Below are 22,500 nucleotides of genomic sequence, written 5' to 3' on the forward strand. Positions count from 1 at the left end.
GTCTCTCTCTCTGTCCTCAGTCTGTCTCTCTCTCTGTCCTCAGTCTCTCTCTCTCTGTCCTCATTCTGTCTCTCTCTCTGTCCTCAGTCTCTCTCTCTCTGTCCTCAGTCTGTCTCTCTCTCTGTCCTCAGGCTCTGTCCACACGAGCGCTGGATTTAATGTAACCATGATTGTATGTGCGCAGTTGCACTGTTCGGCCACACACAACCGGGGATTTGCTACACTGCAACCGCGGTCTTGAAAACCGGAGCCCAGGGTGAAGTTTTGCGGTCTTGCAGTTGCGTGTGGGCATAGCAACCGAGGTTATTCCCAGTGTTTACAGCAGAGCTGTCGCAATTATTTCCCATGTTCACGGCAGACTGTCAAACAATAGCAAGTTAGCAACTGAGCACGGGGTAGAGAGATTAGAGCAGAGCCAGCTACACCAGTGTTTACAGCAGAGCTGTCCCAAGTAGCGTTATATGAAAATGATTGTAACAAACTTTTGTTCGAAGCGTATCGTCTGTGTTGAAGAGTGTTGTGATCGACTGATGTCTGTTGTCGCATTCCTGACCTGATGCTCAGAGTAAATATGTAGCTGCGGCTAAACTAAACTCATGTGTTGTCAAGTTATTGTTATAAGGAACCCAGTCCAGACTGCACCCCCTTAACAATTGTTTGTATTGAGCCGTATTGTATTGTACCCATTCTGCAATGTGTTAAATAACGTTTGCATCCATTCATAGCGGTAACGTTACCACATTACGTTAGCATTTAAGCTAGTATATACTATACATAGATATAGCCATTCACATTAGCATGTAGCTAACAACACCGGCGGTCTTTTGTGAGACTAAACTATCCGCTCTTGGTGGTAAATTGTGTTGCTGATGGTTTTGTTTCATCAACAAATGAGAGGCAAAACACACAGTGAATGTATCCGTTTGTTTATTGCACTTTTATTGCAGTTTCTTTCTTTGCTGAAAATATATGTTCCGTTGGCAAAATGATGGCTATGGTGTTTCTAAACAGGAAGTTTAGTGAGCGTTCAACCTTTTCTGATTGGTTGAAATGGCCTTCATGTCTGAACAACATCGCCGCCTACTGTTTTGGCATTGTACTACATGTATCGGTTGCTGGTTTTTCCAGCGGCCGTGGGTACACAATTATATGCGGTTGTTCACCTGTGTGGACAGAGGTATATATTTTTTCAAACTTCGGTTACATTAAATCCAGCGCTCGTGTGGACAGGGCCTCAGTCTCTCTCTCTCTGTCCTCAGTCTGTCTCTCTCTCTGTCTTCAGTCTCTCTCTCTCTGTCCTCAGTCTGTCTCTCTCTCTCTGTCCTCAGTATCTCTCTCTCTGTCCTCAGTCTGTCTCTCTCTCTGTCCTCAGTCTGTCTCTCTCTCTCTGTCCTCAGTCTCTCTCTCTGTCCTCAGTCTCTCTCTCTGTCCTCAGTCTCTCTCTCTGTCCTCAGTCTGTCTCTCTCTCTCTGTCCTCAGTATCTCTCTCTCTGTCCTCAGTCTGTCTCTCTCTCTGTCCTCAGTCTGTCTCTCTCTCTCTGTCCTCAGTCTCTCTCTCTGTCCTCAGTCTCTCTCTCTGTCCTCAGTCTCTCTCTCTGTCCTTAGTCTGTCTCTCTCTCTCTCTGTCCTCAGTCTCTCTCTCTGTCCTCAGTCTGTCTCTCTCTCTCTGTCCTCAGTCTCTCTCTCTGTCCTCAGTCTCTCTCTCTGTCCTCAGTCTGTCTCTCTCTCTCTCTCTCTCTCTCTCTCTCTGTCTCTCTCTCTCTCTCTCTCTCTGTCTCTCTCTCTCTGTCTCTCTCTCTCTCCACATGTTGTAATTGGAGCACCAGTGCCTGCTGTGGCTGTTTAGGGGCTGTGTTAATTACAGGGCCCCTTCCCCTTTTAAAGCAGAGTTAATCTGAGGCCAGCACCACGGCCACTGCCCTTGTGATTAGGGCAAGGCCCTCCCCCCTCCCCTTCCTCACCTACCCCCCATTTCTCTTCCGCTTGATTCCTGTGCACTATATGGCCTGGGGTGGGGTGGGGTGGGGTGGGGGGGGGGCGGGGGGGGCACGGTATCTCACCTCTCCTGTCCTTTGGACCCCAGCGAGGCTCGGTACCCTGAGCTCTTTCATGTATACTAGTCTGAATGGACCTGTCTCAAACCCTGCCCCTTTTCTTGATCCTCCAATCACAACTGTCGCTTACCTCGGACAAACCAAGTTTGTCCGAGGTAAGCGACAGTTGTGATTGGAGGATCAAGAAAAGGGGCAGGGTTTTGAGACAGGTCAATTGTATGCCCTGCGGACGTCTGTCCAAAAAACCTGCCATGAAAGGCTCAGATAGCGATCACCGTTTCTAATTACATGAACCTTGAGGTCAGAATCCTCTTCTCAACGGTAATTCTGTCTTCTTATCTAGATGGTTTAACGGGGGCTAACGTTAAGTGTGCACCGTCTGGCGGAGCACAGCGGCCGATCTTCATCAGGTCCCGTTGCCAAAGTAGGTCATCCTCACATTTTTGTTGCACACACAGTTCAACTGGGATAGTTCCTGCAGCTCTTTTTTAGTCGTCTAGTTTGAAGCCATAGCGCGGGTTCTCTCAGGCAATGAAGGTGGATCAGGGTGTAACGCGCTGGGTCCTGTTCAGGAATGCAACATGCATCAATAAGGAATACGAGCTCTTCCTCTCGGCACATGTGTTCTGGTCAACGGCGGGTCACTTAAGTCCTTAGCCGGAGAACTGTGTTCGTCGAGACAAACGTTTTTTTAGGTTATTGAGGCAAAGGCCCTCTGTTTTTGTCCTCTTGGGATTGGACAAACAGTTTCCGAATCCGGTTTCCCACGCAGACCCGTGTGCACACATGTACACCCGCACGCACACGTGCACGCACACGCACGCACACACGCACGCGCGCGCACACACACACACGCACGTACGCACGCACGCGCACACACACACACACACACACACACACACACACACACACACACACATGGCTGCAGTTGCCTGTGTGCTTTTTTCCAATCAGCTGCTAAGTACTCAGGCTTCTGCAGGCCAGTGTTCCAGGATAAAGACTGGCTCTGTAATGTATCTCATTCTCAACAGATCTATAAAGAGAGGGGTGGATCTGTATCTTTTACCAGATCTTTTACCAGATTATGTCACCACGTCCAAAATCTGTAATAATAAATTAACGTAAAAAAAAAATGTGAGCAAAATATTCTGATGTTTATAATGCTGTCTACAATGTTTTACTGTTTTTAGATTATCATTGTTAATTAAGTGAATTGTAATTGTCATATGTATCTCATGTTTGTTATGTTTTGTGTTTTTGTTGTCTTTCTGTGTGGACTTAGGTGGCAGCTAATGGGGATCCTTTTAAACAATAAACAATAGCTCATGAGATCTATAAAGAGAGGGGTGGCTCTGTATCTCATTCTCAACAGATCTATAAAGAGAGGGATGGATCTGTATCTCATTCTCAACAGATCTATAAAGAGAGGGATGGGTCTGTATCTCATTCTCAACAGATCTATAAAGAGAGGGATGGGTCTGTATCTCATTCTCAACAGATCTATAAAGAGAGGGATGGGTCTGTATCTCATTCTCAACAGATCTATAAAGAGAGGGATGGCTCTGTATCTCATTCTCAACAGATCTATAAAGAGAGGGATGGGTCTGTATCTCATTCTCAACAGATCTATAAAGAGAGGGATGGGTCTGTATCTCATTCTCAACAGATCTATAAAGAGAGGGATGGCTCTGTATCTCATTCTCAACAGATCTATAAAGAGTGGGATGGGACGGGGGATGCCGTTGCTTTTTTAGTGTCACATTTCCTCGTCGTGTAGAGGGGAGGGCAAACACACACACACACACACACACACACACACACACACACACACACACACACACACACACACACACACACACACACACACGCATGTTATACACATGTTAGCAGTGTATAGTCCAGACTGGAACACCAGCATTGTGCGTGTGTGCGTGTGTGTGTGTGTGTGTGTGTGTGTGTGTGTGTGTGTGTGTGTGCGTGTGCGTGTGTGCGTGTGTGTGTGTGTGTGTGTGTGTGTGTGTGGGGGGGGGGGGGGAGCAGGAAGATAACAGGCTTCAACAGCAAGGTACAATGGGTCTCCTGGAGCGTGCAAACGAGTTGAAGTTGTTTTTCAACAGGTTTGGCCAGATAAGCCCTCACCCCTCCCCCAAGCATCCTGGCCCAGACAGCAGCACCATGCCCCCCCCACCACCCGCCAACAACCCCCCCCCCCCCAGTCCCCCCACCCCACCCTTGACCCTCACTAACAGCCAGGTGCGGAGGGAGGCAGCTCTCCAGGATCAGTGTGAACGAGGCCAGAGAGGACCACCAATCATAGGATGCTCAAGGCGTATAGCCGGCAGCACTGTTACAAAACCTCTTCGACCTCCTCTCCCCGAGGATGCAGAGGGCGCCCCAGCTCTGGGAGACCTCCTGCATGGTCCCGGTCCCCAAGAAGGGACGCCCTAGGCTCCTCAGAGCCGCACCTGAAGAGTGAGACTCATGTTCTGGTGGCCTGGATCACTGACTACCTCTCCAACAGACCAAATCAAATCAAATCAAATCAAATTTATTTATAGGGCCCGACAACACACGTTAATGTCCCCATGGGCCGTACATGTCTTCTTTAAACAAGTCAAGAAGAAAACATAACAATAAGTCAAGAACAGAACAAGAACACCATAAGGTCCAAACATTTTTAGATGAATGCAAATAAATTAAAGAATGCAAGCACTCCCAGACATACCCCACGCGAAGGTAAGGAAAAACTCACTAAAACCTAGCAATAGGGAAAAAAGCTCCACAGGCAGTGTGGAGGAGAGAAACCTTAGAAGGGCCATTCAAGGGGGGATCTCCCTTCTTAGATGTCGGTGATAGTAGTGTTGCAGACGGACAGTTGGTAAGCATGCACTCATGTGTGTAGTGGAACACAGATGAGTGCATGCAATAGCAACTGTACATTTTGAAAGATTAAAGATAGAGTTGATAGCGGATCTATTTGAGGCACAGGGGCCACAGGGATCACAGCTACATCAGACTGCAGGGCAGGCAATCAGATGTACTGGTGAGCAACATTGGCGCGCCCCAAGGCACCGCACTGTCTGTCACCCTCCTTGTTCACCCTCTACACCTCTGACCTCTGCCATAACTCGAGTGGGTGCCACCTGGACACTGCAGTGTGCATTATGTACCTTCTCCTACTGTTTATTAATATTTTATATTGTCTTATATAACTGATATTTCTATGTTACAGTGGTGTATGGTGGTGTATCGTGTTTTTGTTTTGTTCTTGATTTATTGTGATGTTTCTTCTTGACTTGTTTAATAAAGAAGACGTGTCCGGCCCCATGGGGACATTAACGCGTGTTGTCGGGCCTTACAAATAAATTGTATTTGATTTGAGTTACCTATATGTATTGTCTTTCTATTCCTGCATAATACCTGTACCTCCCCTCCCCATTGCTGCTATGGCACCACGTCTTCTGTGTGTCAAGAGAGTCGCACACGCTGTGAGATGATCGTTCATGTCCACTAGTTGAGAGTGTTTGGTCTCCGCCTCCTTAACCCTTTAAAGTATGCATGGAGTTAATTGTTTTTATGTAAAACTGCACCAAATACAGATCTTACTTGTGAACAGAATTCTAGGGCCTTCATATCACAGTGTAAAACTATGCATGATGCCATACGATGTGCTCGTGTCTATTGTTGTCCCACTAAACTAACCAGCTCTCAATATTTGTAGCTACGATAAATGTGTAAAGCTGTGGTTTGATATGTATAGTGTGTGTGTGTTTTTTTTTTTTTAAAGGAACACGCCAACATTTTGGGAAATTAGCTTACCGTCTTCTCCAGAGAGAGACAAGTAGATAGATACCAGTTTCCTCTCTGTGCGTTCAGTAGAAAGCTATCTGGCTGCACGTTAGCCTAGCTTAGCACAATGAATGGAAGCGGACAGTGTCTCTCTCTGGAGAAGACGGTAAGCTAATTTCCCCAAAATGTCGGCGTGTTCTTTTAAGTTCTTGATCAATTAAATCCTTTTTCTCTTTCAGTAACCAGAGATGCTTCAGTTGATTGTGTGTGTGTGTGTGTGTGTGTGTGTGTGTGTTTTACTAATGCCACTGATTATTTCTCCTTTCAGCTATTTGTACAAGAATGAAATCCAATCAATTGACAGACAAGCGTTTAAGGGGCTAGTCGCTCTTGAGCAACTGTAAGTGACCGATCTCTTCATCCTCCTCGTCCTCCTCTTCCTCCTGCTCGACCCCCCCCCCCCTCCTGTATATCTGCCACCTGCAGAGGCTCTGTGCCCCTCCTTTTCACTTTGAAGAGCTGCTTCTAAAGGATTCATGAAGCCCGGTGAGACCTACATAGTCATAAATCATTCATAAGCATCATAAGGAGTCATGTGGGGGCGTGCCATACCTGGCCTGCTTATGCATGCTTATGAGATGATAATGTAGGCCTTACAGAGTTATAATAGCTCTGTTCTGTTATCCTTCATGAAAAACAATACCAGTGCTCCCCCACCCCGCGCCCCTCTACCCAATTTCCCGCCGCCACCATGCATGCCGTGTGTGCACCCACCCTTGTATGTCGCATTGACGCCCTTTGACCCCCTTTGCATGAGTCGCATGTCTTGTTGCCACAGCGACAGATGCGCACTGCCCCCCCCCCCATCTAAAGCCGCAGCATGAGATACCCTAGCACCCCATGCTAGCCTTGTAGACTCAACCCAGCGAGCTTTGGCTTCCTGTTGGCTCAGCTTCTACAGTCCTGCCAAGCTCCACTGTCACGGTGTCCGTTACCACCGGGTCATGTGACCAGCACTGTGGGTTGTGACCACCTGCACCGCCACCTTCTGGATAGGGGTGGGACAATACCAGTCACTCACAATACCCTACTGTGGCGATGTTAGTCCCTCAAAAACGATGACGATCACGATACACGATATCTGCGATAATTGATATATTGCAAGAAATGTCATCAACGATACGTCACAATATGCTGTGTCACTGATGAAGAGAAAATAGCCATGAAAAAAAACAAAAAGCAGGAATTATGTATTCATACACAGAATTGACATGAAAGCTTATCAGAGTGTACATCACAAACTGGCCAAGTGTACATTATACGCATGTACTTTTGTACTTTTGTACAATTAATTATGTCCCCGACGGAAAACGTTGTTACCATTTGTAAAGCAAATTATATACTGTATCATCATCTGTTTTATCTAATAAGATAACATTTTCAGTCTGTTCACCTCATTCCAATAATTCTTGTTGCAGTAAAATGTGATTGTTAAGCGTCAATGTATTGATATAATATCGGCGTGCAAAATATTGCGATATATTGCTCTATCAAGTTCTCCCCCCACCCCACCAGGAGCTCAGGCTCCTTCCATTAATTTCCTCCATATCATCATTGAAGCTTGTTGTCTCTCACTGTCAAGTTATCTCAGACATACCTGCCGGTGTAGCACTAACTAAGGAACGTGTTAATCCTCTGGCACAAGCTAACGTTATGTTGTAGCACTAAGGAAGGTGTTAGTCCTCTGGCACAAGCTAACGTTATGTTGTAGCACTAAGGAAGGTGTTAGTCCTCTGGCACAAGCTAACGTTATGTTGTAGCACTAAGGAAGGTGTTAGTCCTCTGGCACAAGCTAACGTTATGTTGTAGCACTAAGGAAGGTGTTAGTCCTCTGGCACAAGCTAACGTTATGTTGTAGCACTAAGGAAGGTGTTAGTCCTCTGGCACAAGCTAACGTTATGTTGTAGCACTAAGGAAGGTGTTAGTCCCCTGGCACAAGCTAACGTTATGTTGTAGCACTAAGGAAGGTGTTAGTCCTCTGGCACAAGCTAACGTTATGTTGTAGCACTAAGGAAGGTGTTAGTCCCCTGGCACAAGCTAACGTTATGTTGTAGCACTAAGGAAGGTGTTAGTCCTCTGGCACAAGCTAACGTTATGTTGTAGCACTAAGGAAGGTGTTAGTCCCCTGGCACAAGCTAACGTTATGTTGTAGCACTAAGGAAGGTGTTAGTCCCCTGGCACAAGCTAACGTTATGTTGTAGCACTAAGGAAGGTGTTAGTCCTCTGGCACAAGCTAACGTTATGTTGTAGCACTAAGGAACGTGGCATCTTTTCTTTGTTTAAATTTGTATTAATGTTTTTGTTTACAATTGCATGCTGTGCAATGCCTATGATGATGATTATAGGTTTGAATAATTACGAATTAATACTGTTTTACCTATTGATGTTTTTAAAGATTTTAATTGTATCTTTTAACCCCACCCTCTTTTCCTGATCCAAACAAAGTGTGTCCAAGGGAAGCACACATCAATAGGTAAAACAGTATTATTCAAATCTATAATCATCATCATAGTCGTTATAACACAGCATGCAATTGTAAAAAAATTATTATAAAATCATTTGAGATAAGTCAATTGAAATTCTGAAAACCATAAGTGATTAGAAGTGAGCAGAGTGGATTGCTCAATTCAACATGGCTGACGCACTGTACAACCGCGTCTTAGCAAATTAAGCTCGTTTGACCTTGGGGGAGGTTATGACTTCAGCCTGCCTCAGTATAACCACATCAACAGTGAACAAATGGCTAATTCACCAAGCGAAACCAATTTAAGTCCTCGGCTCCGCGCCTTGCAGCTGTTTTCAGTTTCGCTACAGTAATGAAGGGATTTATATGTGGGTGACATGTTTGGAGCCAGAGTTGCATGCGCTTTAATGGTCCCACTACATCTCCCGTTACCAGAGCTTGAAGAGGCGTGCTTTTCTGGGTAATAAACAGATTGGAGTCGCTGGCAAGAGCTTCGTGCACGTCGTCTAACGTAGCTCTTTCCCATCGCCGTTCAGCTGTGTGGGTTGTAACGCACGCTGGCAGGCTCGCTGGTGAGCATATAAAACACACATCACAGCTTGTTGGCACACAGGGGCTCGTTGTGTCAAAAAGAAGGAGGCGAACGCACCTCTCCTGCGCGCATTTACACCAATACGAACTGCTTCTGGCCATCTCGATGTGATCTAACCTAGAACATCTCTTGAATTTAATATTGGCGTGCGGGGGGGGGGGGGGGGGGGGGGGGTATATTGTTTGGGATTCTCACTCATGCTGGATGAGAATCAAGAGGCCAGAAGGCACGTTTAAGTGTCGAAGACGCCAAGACCTTCTTTCTTCTCAAGCATTTCGCATGGTTGTCTGTGTGCTCCATAAATAACGGCTCCCTTGGCTGCATCGCATTGTTGTCCTTGGTCATCCCCTCTACCCTCTACATGTAAGGCCACACGTGTGGTAACGTTGGGTGTCCATAGTAGCCTGTGTTAAACACTGTATTGTGTCAAAATGAGAGGCAGTAGATGAAAACAGAGTGTGTTTTGTTAGGGGTATTGCACTGTTTTCGAAAGGGACACATGGCACTGTATCTTGCTATCCTGCATTAGTCTTCCTTTGTCTATTTTTGCTGGTGAACTTGCCAGCCGCGCCTGCTTTTAGTTCCCTGTCTAAACAACCTCACATCCAACCGAACCCTTACAGTTACCCTATAGCCATCCGTTGGATTTCATTTCCCCCAACCTTTTATATTTGTTGTCCGGAGGTCTGATTTATGTTTTCTCAGCTCAAAGGGGGTTGGGAGGCATAAATCATGTCAGCATTCCACCAGACAGTCAGTGTTCATGCTTTTTTTGCCAGTGGGCAATTCCATTTTGAAGTTAGCCTTCAGCTGTAGAATTTCAGGCCCCCGTTTATCGAGGACGAACGCATGCGCTGGACATTCCTGTCTCGGCTTAATCGCAGCTAAGTGGCGTGTCTCTGGAGACACGTCCCGGAGGGACAAGTGTAGAACTATTGGACTATTCTTGTCAAAGTTCTATTTTGTTTTGTTTTGCTCTTGTTTCATTGCAGGTACCTGCACTTCAACAACGTCGAGTCCTTGGAACCTGAATCCTTCACTCATCTGCCAAAACTGGAACGCCTGTAAGTCCCATTAAGATCTCTCACCGTCCAGCCGTCGTACTGGAACACGTCCATTTCAGAGACTTAACAGTGTACAGAGCAAACCGGTTGCTTTTCTTTTGCAAACGACGTACTACTACTTCTTACGAGGCTAACACTTGGAAAGTAGTTTGTCATACACACCAATATAAAATGTTATGAAACCTTTATCAAGCAACATCAGTTTATTTCAAGGGACACTGGCCTCTGAGTTTTCACTGTGAAGGAGCTGGTAGTTGAACTACTTTTCACTGTGGAGTAGCTGGTAGTTTAACTACTTTTCACTGAAGTAGCTGGTAGTTGAACTACTTTTCACTGAAGCAGCTGGTAGTTGAACTACTTTTCACTGTGGAGTAGCTGGTAGTTGAACTACTTTTCACTGTGGAGTAGCTGGTAGTTTAACTACTTTTCACTGAAGTAGCTGGTAGTTGAACTACTTTTCACTGAAGTAGCTGGTAGTTGAACTACTTTTCACTGTGGAGTAGCTGGTAGTTGAACTACTTTTCACTGAAGTAGCTGGTAGTTGAACTACTTTTCACTGAAGCAGCTGGTAGTTGAACTACTTTTCACTGAAGTAGCTGGTAGTTGAACTACTTTTCACTGTGGAGTAGCTGGTAGTTGAACTACTTTTCACTGTGGAGTAGCTGGTAGTTTAACTACTTTTCACTGAAGTAGCTGGTAGTTGAACTACTTTTCACTGAAGCAGCTGGTAGTTGAACTACTTTTCACTGAAGTAGCTGGTAGTTGAACTACTTTTCACTGTGGAGTAGCTGGTAGTTGAACTACTTTTCACTGTGGAGTAGCTGGTAGTTTAACTACTTTTCACTGAAGTAGCTGGTAGTTGAACTACTTTTCACTGAAGTAGCTGGTAGTTGAACTACTTTTCACTGTGGAGTAGCTGGTAGTTGAACTACTTTTCACTGAAGTAGCTGGTAGTTGAACTACTTTTCACTGAAGCAGCTGGTAGTTGAACTACTTTTCACTGAAGTAGCTGGTAGTTGAACTACTTTTCACTGTGGAGTAGCTGGTAGTTGAACTACTTTTCACTGTGGAGTAGCTGGTAGTTGAACTACTTTTCACTGAAGCAGCTGGTAGTTGAACTACTTTTCACTGAAGCAGCTGGTAGTTGAACTACTTTTCACTGTGGAGTAGCTGGTAGTTGAACTACTTTTCACTGAAGCAGCTGGTAGTTGAACTACTTTTCACTGAAGCAGCTGGTAGTTGAACTACTTTTCACTGAAGTAGCTGGTAGTTGAATGACTTTTCACTGAAGCAGCTGGTAGTTGAACTACTTTTCACTGTGGAGTAGCTGGTAGTTGAACTACTTTTCACTGAAGCAGCTGGTAGTTGAACGACTTTTCACTGAAGTAGCTGGTAGTTGAACGACTTTTCACTGTGGAGTAGCTGGTAGTTGAACAACTTTTCACTGAAGTAGCTGGTAGTTGAACGACTTTTCACTGAAGCAGCTGGTAGTTGAACTACTTTTCACTGAAGTAGCTGGTAGTTGAACTACTTTTCACTGAAGTAGCTGGTAGTTGAACTACTTTTCACTGAAGCAGCTGGTAGTTGAACTACTTTTCACTGAAGTAGCTGGTAGTTGAACGACTTTTCACTGAAGCAGCTGGTAGTTGAACTACTTTTCACTGTGGAGTAGCTGGTAGTTGAACTACTTTTCACCGAAGTAGCTGGTAGTTTAACTACTTTTCACTGTGGAGTAGCTGGTAGTTAAACTACTTTTTACTGAAGCAGCTGGTAGTTGAACAACTTTTCACTGAAGCAGCTGGTAGTTGAACTACTTTTCACTGAAGTAGCTGGTGGTTGAACTACTTTTCACTGTGGAGTAGCTGGTAGTTGAACTACTTTTCACTGAAGCAGCTGGTAGTTGAACTACTTTTCACTGAAGCAGCTGGTAGTTGAACTACTTTTCACTGAAGTAGCTGGCAGTTGAACTACTTTTCACTGAAGCAGCTGGTAGTTTAACTACTTTTCACTGAAGTAGCTGGTAGTTGAACTACTTTTCACTGAAGCAGCTGGTAGTTGAACTACTTTTCACTGAAGCAGCTGGTAGTTGAACTACTTTTCACTGTGGAGTAGCTGGTAGTTGAACTACTTTTCACTGTGGAGTAGCTGGTAGTTGAACTACTTTTCACTGAAGCAGCTGGTAGTTGAACTACTTTTCACTGAAGCAGCTGGTAGTTGAACTACTTTTCACTGAAGTAGCTGGTAGTTGAATGACTTTTCACTGAAGCAGCTGGTAGTTGAACTACTTTTCACTGAAGCAGCTGGTAGTTGAACTACTTTTCACTGAAGCAGCTGGTAGTTGAACTACTTTTCACTGAAGTAGCTGGTAGTTGAACGACTTTTCACTGTGGAGTAGCTGGTAGTTGAACGACTTTTCACTGAAGCAGCTGGTAGTTGAACTACTTTTCACTGAAGTAGCTGGTAGTTGAACTACTTTTCACTGAAGCAGCTGGTAGTTGAACTACTTTTCACTGAAGCAGCTGGTAGTTGAACTACTTTTCACTGAAGTAGCTGGTAGTTGAACGGCTTTTCACTGAAGCAGCTGGTAGTTGAACTACTTTTCACTGTGGAGTAGCTGGTAGTTGAACTACTTTTCACTGAAGTAGCTGGTAGTTGAACTACTTTTCACTGAAGTAGCTGGTAGTTGAACTACTTTTCACTGAAGCAGCTGGTAGTTGAACTACTTTTCACTGAAGCAGCTGGTAGTTGAACTACTTTTCACTGAAGCAGCTGGTAGTTGAACTACTTTTCACTGAAGCAGCTGGTAGTTGAACTACTTTTCACTGAAGTAGCTGGTAGTTGAACGACTTTTCACTGAAGCAGCTGGTAGTTGAACTACTTTTCACTGTGGAGTAGCTGGTAGTTGAACTACTTTTGACTGAAGCAGCTGGTAGTTGAACGACTTTTCACTGAAGTAGCTGGTAGTTAAACTACTTTTGACTGAAGCAGCTGGTAGTTTAACTACTTTTCACTGTGGAGTAGCTGGTAGTTAAACTACTTTTCACTGAAGTAGCTGGTAGTTGAACTACTTTTCACTGTGGAGTAGCTGGTAGTTAAACTACTTTTCACTGAAGTAGCTGGTAGTTGAACTACTTTTCACTGAAGTAGCTGTTAGTTGAACTACTTTTCACTGAAGTAGCTGGTAGTTGAACTACTTTTCACTGAAGTAGCTGGTAGTTGAACTACTTTTCACTGAAGTAGCTGGTAGTTGAACTACTTTTCACTGAAGTAGCTGGTAGTTGAACTACTTTTCACTGAAGCAGCTGGTAGTTGAACTACTTTTCACTGAAGCAGCTGGTAGTTGAACTACTTTTCACTGAAGCAGCTGGTAGTTGAACTACTTTTCACTGAAGCAGCTGGTAGTTGAACTACTTTTCACTGTGGAGTAGCTGGTAGTTGAACTACTTTTCACTGAAGCAGCTGGTAGTTGAACTACTTTTCACTGAAGCAGCTGGTAGTTGAACTACTTTTCACTGAAGCAGCTGGTAGTTGAACTACTTTTCACTGAAGCAGCTGGTAGTTGAACTACTTTTCACTGAAGTAGCTGGTAGTTGAACGGCTTTTCACTGAAGCAGCTGGTAGTTGAACTACTTTTCACTGTGGAGTAGCTGGTAGTTGAACTACTTTTCACTGAAGTAGCTGGTAGTTGAACTACTTTTCACTGAAGTAGCTGGTAGTTGAACTACTTTTCACTGAAGTAGCTGGTAGTTAAACTACTTTTTACTGAAGCAGCTGGTAGTTGAACGACTTTTCACTGAAGTAGCTGGTAGTTGAACTACTTTTCACTGAAGTAGCTGGTAGTTGAACTACTTTTCACTGAAGTAGCTGGTGGTTGAACTAGTTTTCACCGTGGAGTAGCTGGTAGTTGAACTACTTTCCACTGTAAAGTACTGTAGCCAGTACTGTAGTTTTGACACACAGTGCTTTTCACGCTCAGAACCAGATGTCAGAGGCTTGAGGCCCAGATTTAAATTCCTGGTCATTATACTTGTTTTACAGGCCATTCCTTGAGATCCCACCACTATCCACACTCCCCACATCCCTGCGAGGGAGAGGGAATAATGGGAAGACACCTGCATTCAAATGAGGGAGGGGGGGGGGGGGGGGGGGGGGTAATTCCCAGGTGCACACTCACCGGATTGTTTATTAGGGAATATCTCCATGGTAACGGACAAAGTAGTCAGCTTGGCACAATGGCTGCCGAGATGAGCGTGTCTGGATGCTTTCCTCACGCCCACTGAGACAGAGAAGGAACGCTAATATCACCACTGATCTGTGGCCTGTATCGCTGATAGACGTCGTGAACGTATTTGGGGTGGATGTTTTGATTCTGGATTTTTCCATAAACAGACCTTTTTGTTTATTTTGACGTCTATTTTGAACAACATATTTCAGGGTCAGCTCTCTTAACACATTCAGGGCCATTGGGATCCGTCTAATCCCACTCTATACGGCCAGCATATCAAAACAAACTTTCATTGTGCGTGAGGCTGTTTGTAGAGCTAAATCTATACTTTATATTATTGCTATCTGTCCATTCTCATTGTCAATTGACACTATAAACAGTCCCTTCAATATGCCTTAAATAAATAATTTGTTCATCAATACGTTCCCATTTTATAGCGTTGTGAATATGAACGTTATAATGTTCTGGGGTATTTCCTGGAACGCGAGATATAGGGTGCTAAGCTAATGACATTAAATCGAATGGCGTTTCGGCTATAGACAAGCTAGAGCTAAAACTCAAAATGCATATTGTCGGTATCATGGTCCACCATGAATGTTTGAAGGGGGGGGGGGGGGACGTCGTTTCTGATTATTGATTACCAATAACGGCATTAGCCTCAGTAGCCTTATTCGCTGATCGGCTGGTTGGGTATGATAACAAGGCTTGATCTGCATGTAATTTATGTGAAAAAGCTCTTACCTGTGGCCGGTTGGACTGCAAAAAGGATTTCCCAGTTATCGATCGCCATCTGGTAGATCCATATGTCCATTGGCTGACGATATATTCCTTTACTGCATACTGAATTCAGCGTCCCAAAAACTATTCCAGGCCATCAACTACACGCATAGCTTTAGGCTAACAGAAAAGCCCATTCATAAAAAATAAAATAAAAACACCGGTCTGTAACAGGGAACACTGCATTATCGAGACAGCGCCCCCTACGAGGATCTGGCCGGTAATGCACTTTTCCGAATTCCAAGAGTAGGGTAAATCTGCAGTGCTGCTCGGTGACATTGAGTAGGATATTACAATGGAATAAAAACCAAAACAACCTTACCACGTATATGGGTGATTATTTGATTTTGGGCATTTTCATGTCCCTGGGATATATTTGAAAGAAAAAAAAATATTTCCAGATTCTTTATGCTATCATTGATTAGTATAATTAATTACTTACCTAGACTTAATTATTCAATTTAAAACATAAATTTTTTATCTTATTTTTTGTTGTTTAATGTTGGAATTTGACCATTTTCACATTGTCCCAATCCAGAGTTTTAACGTTTGGTCTTGTATTTCTCTAGAAAAAACTATTAAAAAACAATACTTTTAGGTATATATTACTATAACTACATTTGAATCATTGATTCTCTGCCAAATATTTAACTTAAGTACAATATGTGAACAAAAAAATATCAAAATAGGTTTGTCCCTTAATATCTGTGTCATTACCATCACGTTGAACTATTTGCAATACAATGAAGTGTTGGCTACGCCCCTTGCTTTGGTACCCATTACAACCTGTAGTGACAGTGGAGCACATGGCTGTCAGAGTGGAAGACTGACATTTTGATCACCAGGAATGTAAGATATTTTCACATTTACTTACTCATACTACAGAATATGTTTATTGTGTGTCATTACCAAACACACTATAATTTGATAATGCTTTTGAATCTTAGTCAAACTTCTTCATATTTGTAGGTACATTGAGTACATTGCTAGCTAGCTAAGAATTGAATATAAGCAAGTTTGATGTTATGCTAGCTGTTAGCTTAAAAGTAAGAAAATGTCATTACCATCACGGTCATTACCGCCACACAATGAAGTGTGGTGGTAATGACAACGTGTGGTGGTAATGACAAAGATATCTGTTTATAGCTTTTTTTTTTTGGATAACATTACTTGTATGTATATGTATATGTAAATATATGTTGTGTCTCATTTATAACTGATATTTATTGTTATTTATTTATTTATTGGTTTTTGTATTTGTTTATGCTAGTGTCTTCACCATGGCACCTAAATCTACAGGCCAAAGGTCAAAATCATACAGAGACAGACTTAAAGATGATCCAGAACAATATCAAAGATACTTTCAAAAAGAAAAAGAGCGGTATAAAAAGAGAAAAGAGACGGGTAAGCTGCAATGCATATCTCAGCTGCCCAAATGCACACAAAGATATAAAAGGCATCAATGGCGAATCAATCAAAGAAACAAAAGAACAAACGATAAGCAAATATGAAATATGGATGACTACCTAACAGTGAATAGGCCACCAGTGTCACCAACACAACAACCTGAGCAACACAATGCTGTCCCTGTCCCTATTGCCAGATGTGAAAGTCCCAATCAGCCTACACCACAAGAAACCCCACAACAAAGAGGATGAAAAAAGGTGAACAGAAACAGAAGTAAAGTCTACAGAGATCTGTGTGAAGCCAACCTGATGTTGGAGAGAGCAAAACGAAATATGGAGAAATATAAAAAACGATATGAAAGACTGTCAAATAAGCTCAAACCACAAGAATCGCCACGATCAAAATCAAAACAACAAATGAAGTCAAAGAAATGTGATCTCAGGAAGACACTATATTGTTCCACAATACTCTAGTGTCAGAGCTGCGAGACACCAACACTAAAGAGAAGCAAGTAATTTCAAAGATTCTAAGGGGGGGAATTCTGAAAAAGTACAAGTTGGTGTATCTGGCTCAAAAGGAACTTGGATTCTCTGCAAAGATGATGCGGAAATACAGAAGAGGAACTGGACTTCAGAAGAAACATGCAAATGCATTGCCTCTCTCTACCAGGACAAAAGTCAAAGAGTTTCTGGAACGTGATGATAACTCACGGGCAACAACAGGGAAGAGAGACACATTGACGCAGAAGAAAGTGAAAATGCAAAAGCGCTTTCTGAATGAAACGTACAGTCTTTGGCGGAAATTCAAGAATGAACATCCACAGCTCAAGATTTCCTATAGTAAGTTATGGAAAACCTGCCCATTTTGGATAGTGAGGCCAACCGTCCGTGATAGGGACACATGCTTGTGTAAAACACATGCAAACACTCAACTGATGGCTGACAAACTGCTCCATCACAAAGTGCTAAAGACTAGCAACATTAAGGGCTAGATCCACAAAGAATGGATTGCACAGTGCTAGTTGCACCCTACTTACAATTCATTATAAATAGAAAATGGGGGACCTGGTGTAAACAAGACGAAAGTCTTTCTCTGGTCTGCATCTCCTTAACAATTGTGTGTATTGAGCCTTACTGTATTGTACCCATTCTGCAATCTGTTAATAACATTTTCAATCAGTTAAGACTGAGGAGATGGTGTTTGACCCCAGAGGTGTTGGGGACCACAGGCCTGTGGTCATTCACACACAGTCCATCTCGCCGGTCTCTTCATATAAATATCTTGTGATTTTTGTCAATAACACACTAACCTGGAACACCCATGTAGATAGCCTGTGTAGCAGACTACAACAACGACTGCACTTTCTACGTCGCCTTAGAGTTCATGGTGTAGATAAAAAAAAATTGTTACTTTTCTACCAATCTGTATTAGAGAGTCTCATCAGATACGGTATTACAGCTTGGTTTGGTAACCTGTCTGTACAATTAAAGTCCAAACTGGTCCGTCTGATGCAGACTGCATGGAAGATCATAGGGGTGAAAGGTCACCCATCCCTGCAGTCTATTTTTTAACAGGCTACTCTAAGGCAAGCCAATAGAATAGTCTCGGACCCCTCCCATGTCTTACATGCCGAGTATGAGCTACTGCCCTATGGGAGAAGGTTTAGAGTTCCACGCTCTAGACTAAATAGGTTTAAAAACTCCTTTATTCCGATCTCAGTGAAACTTTTAAATAGTGCCAGATAAAGGGCAACTATCGAATAACTGATATTTGGTTGTTATATTATCGATATTCAATAACCGATATTTGGGTTTTTTGGGTATACTATTATATTATACTAGTATATTTGTGTATACTATTCTAATGTGGTGTTGCCAGACATCCTGCTGTGCAGGTACTTTACTAGACATGTTGTGTAGGCTATTATTGTTAGGCCGATTTATTGTGTTCTTATTTTGTTATATAGGATGGCCTAAAGATGTGTTTCCTGTTTATGTTCATTAAGATGCATTAAGTTATGTATTTGTCAACTTGTCAATGCAATTAAACTTTCAAATTTAGTTCTGCCTTCTTGTCTATTCTCAGTCCTTGCCCCACAATGTTGGAATGAACTACCCACCCCAGTTAGGACAGCCGAAACCCATCCAATCTTTCGCCGTCGACTAAAGACGCACTTCTTCAATCATTATCTGAAATCTAAATCTTGTCTTCTTTTTAAGATTTTCCCATTAACAGTTTTAAAACACATGGTGACAACCAACCCCATAGTGTGTGACAACCATCCCCATGATGGGGTTGGTTGTCACAATGTGTCAGAGTGTCTTTGATAGGTGATTAACTCTTTGTTACAATACTTTGGAAAATGAGAGGGATACACATTTCAAGCCAACATCTTAAGCTTCAATTTAATGTAGGAATGACTATTGAAAGATGTTTTGATTATGAGCAATTCACACTAGAGTAAAAAGTGTGACAACGTCCCCCGTTCTCCCCTAATATGGTATAGAATGGAAATTGTGCTGGTCCCAGAGCCCCAACTGATTACTAAAAGACATATGATGCTCAATGCCTCTGTCTGGAAACAAGTATGCTCCCTCATGGAGAAGAAGATGTAGGCATGTTAAAAGAACAAACCTCTTACTGTTAAAGTATGTTGTTTGAAACCATAAAGGTTGTCAGTGTTTTTTTTAGATGGTTTCTTAGATGTTCCTATCCTGTTGTAACAGTTGTTGATAATACCTATGATTCTGATGTTGTGTTACTGTATCCATGAATGAATTCAATAAATCTATCTAAATGTCATTCCCATCACATTTCGTCATTACCACAACAGTACGTCATTACCAACACATGACATATTTCTTAACAAATTTGTAACAAATAGTTTAAATCTGACATTTTCCTACATGTTTTCCTATATTACAAGCCCTCCCTTAACATTTTATGTATGAAAAACAAGAGTCATGGACCTGTTGTAGTAATTGTATCTTTCTTGACAGGATCTAGCAATATATTTAAAAGGCTGCATATTTAAAGATCTAAAGCATGTTTAAATTCAAGTAAAATATTTCAAACCACTAATACATCAGAAGTAAGGTATAATGTTACATAAATGCCTTAAAAGCACAAATGTTTTACTTTTTTTTTACATTTTAAAGAGTTATTTGGTAACGTGATGGTAATGACAATGTTCTCTGACATTCTAGGAAAAGTGTTGAATATATTAAATTCCATAAAGTGATGTTTACAACAATGTTCATATTATGATTCCTGACAAAATGACTATAAAGCTTAATTGATCATTTAAGGTTTTATGCAATTTTATTTTTGATAAATAGATTTTCCCAAAAGTGCCCAAAATCAAATAAACGCCCATATATACGTGGTTGGCCGCCAACGTTGGATCCGAAACACGTATATATACGTGGTTGGCCCCGAATGTGTTAAGATTCCAAGGGTCGTCGACAGTACGTTTCACGTCCGGGTATCTGATCATATTTCTTGCCCCCTACATGGATAATGAAATGTTCCCTTTTTGAAAGTACTTGTCCTCAAGACTTAGCTCAAAATAGACACTATCAGTAGCCTGGCAAATTTTAAAGTGGGTGAAGTACGTGAGTAAGTCAAAAACCACTCGTAATAAACACATTACTCATGTTCCAATACCGATCTGCTTGTTTAGTGTCTGATTGATAGGAGCCACAGACTCCAGATTCAGTGGATACTGTGGCAAATGTGCAATGTTGCTCTCTGACCTAGCTGGCTGAGTTATGCACTGAGCTATGAACACAGAGATGAAATCATCAGACAGCAGCATTCATCTGTTCTGCTCTCTCTCTCTCTCTCTCTCTCTCTCTCTCTCTCTCTCTCTCTCTCTCTCTCTCTCTCTCTCTCTCTCTCTCTCTCTCTCTCTCTCTCTCTCTCTCTCTCTCCTCCACCCCTCTCCTCCACCCCTCTCCTCCCTCCCTATCCTCCACCTCTCTCTCTCCCTCCCTCTCCTCCCTTTCTCTGGCCCTCCCTCTCTATCTCCCTCCCTCTCCTCCCTCCCTCCCTCTCCTCCCTCTCTCTCTCCCTCCCTCTCCTCCATCCCCTATCCTCCCTCTCTCCCTCCCTCCCTATCATCCACCCTATCCTCCTCTCTCTGTCCCTCCCTCTCTATCTCCCTCCTCCATCCCTCTCCTCCCTCTCTCTATCCCTCCCTCTCCTCCATCCCTCTCCTCCCTCTCTCTCCCTCCCTCTCTCCATCCCTCTCCTCCCTCCCTCTCCTCCCTCCCTCCCTCCCTCCCTCCCTCCCTCCCTCCCTCCCTCCCTCCCTCCCTCCATCCCTCCCTCCCTCCCTCTCATACATCCCGATCCTTCCTCCCTCCCTCTCATCCCTCTGTCTCTCTCCCTCCCTCCCTTCCTCTCTCCTCCCTCCCTCCCCCCTCTCCCTCTCCTCCCTCTCTCCCTCCCTCCCTCTCCTCTCCTCCAGGTTTCTGCACAACAACAGAATCACCCACCTCGTCCTGGGAACCTTCTCCCACCTCCAGTCCATGAAAAGACTGTAAGTGAAACACCTCCTTTTTTAACACTGCTTTGGTTGGCAGACAGCCGGGTGCTGTTGCGTGGGAATGCGTGTCCGTGCCGATTAAGACCACCCTCCCCCATGACACCCGGCACGGTGAGGTCAGTTTGTTGGTGGAACGCCACGTATGTACCGGAGCCACCACGTTCTCACGCTGCCCCTGACGGAGACCCGCCTCCAACCCGCCGCCACTCTTGGTTCTCTCTGACATTTTGGTTACAGATCATCTCGGTTTTGTCTCCACATCTTTCCCTAGTTTTGGTCCCGGGCCTCTGGGTGCTGGCGCCGTTGAAAAGTCTTGGTCTATTTGGATACTTCGAGACAGTGGAAGTAGTTGTTGAAGACACCGGTGTTCGGTTTCAAAAGGGAAATGTGGCCGAATGATAACTGTATTAATACCACACTTGTAGCGTCGGTGGTTGTTCTGTCGCTTGTCGAATCGGCCTATAGGTGTCCTCCTTTACTGTCTCAGAGCACAGTGCGCTTGTGGTCAAGTTGGATGATAGTATGACGAGCGAATGAAAGACATTATATAGAAAGGCTAAATCTACAAAGATGTCGTCTATCTTGCATATGAAACACCTTATTCCGCCGTCGCCGTATACGTTGAAATAGGAGAATTTCAGAGCCTGGCAACGAGAAGCCGGCTATTCCGAACAGGAGGCGGGCTTTGTGAATCAGACTGTGAATAACAACCAGCAGCTTGGCCACCTCCTATTGTCTTCTTCCACTTGTGTCTCTTCTAAACAATAGCTTCCAGGCCAACATGCTTAGAACAAGATGCAACACAGTATGATGGTCCTTTCGCCCTGATTATGACCTTCGACGTGAGGAGCGATCCGCTAACTTTATTATTGTATATTTGAGTATGCAGTGATATATATATATATATCCCGTAAGTGGGAATGTATGGGGCGGGGCTTCCTATAGGCGACATAGGCGGTTGCCTAGAGAGCACCACCCAGAGGGGGGGGGGGGGGGGGGGGCACCAAAAACTGCATCCAGCAAAAAAATAATTAAGAATATATAAAATAAAATATTTTTTTGCTGGCCAGGAATGACTGCGCCCCCTTCTATATCTGCAACCAATATTTTGACATTTAAAAAAAGTATCTAACATAACATTTATTTGGTGAACAGCTGACCTTGGGTGCCAGGTGTGAGACTTGCCTAGGGCACCGAATGTGTTAGGGCCGGCCCTGCATGTATCTATAGTGGTGGATATATATATAGTGGATACATAGGGCTCTCAAACCAACACTCGCCAGCGTTCACACAGATGACGGAGGACTTGAAGGCGCTGAGAAAGAGAAATAAGACGGATGGTCTTGTGGCCTCCGCCGGGCAGGAAGAGCACTCCTCCTCGGGACGTTCGCTCACTGCTAATTACGTCTTCTGGAGTCGTGAGGGATAATGGAGGGAGAGGTGGCCAAGACACACAGGGCAGGATTAGAAACAGCACGGGCGATAAAAGAGCGAGCGGACCGGTGAGTCCTGGTGTCTG

General features: G+C 43.7%; 1 protein-coding gene across 1 annotated transcript in view; it reads left to right on the forward strand.

The window, feature by feature from the left end:
* Positions 1-22,500, forward strand: part of LOC311223723 (peroxidasin-like) — a gene marked incomplete at its 3' end in the record, with an annotated part of 112,417 nt that overhangs the window by 69,582 nt on the left and 20,335 nt on the right. Inside the window, exons 4-6 of the mRNA XM_084308495.1 lie at positions 6,172-6,243; positions 9,952-10,023; positions 20,904-20,975. Of these exons, the coding sequence (XP_084164621.1) occupies positions 6,172-6,243; positions 9,952-10,023; positions 20,904-20,975 (216 nt within the window). The remainder of the gene's footprint in view (positions 1-6,171; positions 6,244-9,951; positions 10,024-20,903; positions 20,976-22,500) is intronic.

This window comes from Notolepis coatsorum, assembly GCF_963971535.1.
Source record: "Notolepis coatsorum genome assembly, chromosome: 2".
Lineage (NCBI taxonomy): Eukaryota > Metazoa > Chordata > Actinopteri > Aulopiformes > Paralepididae > Notolepis > Notolepis coatsorum.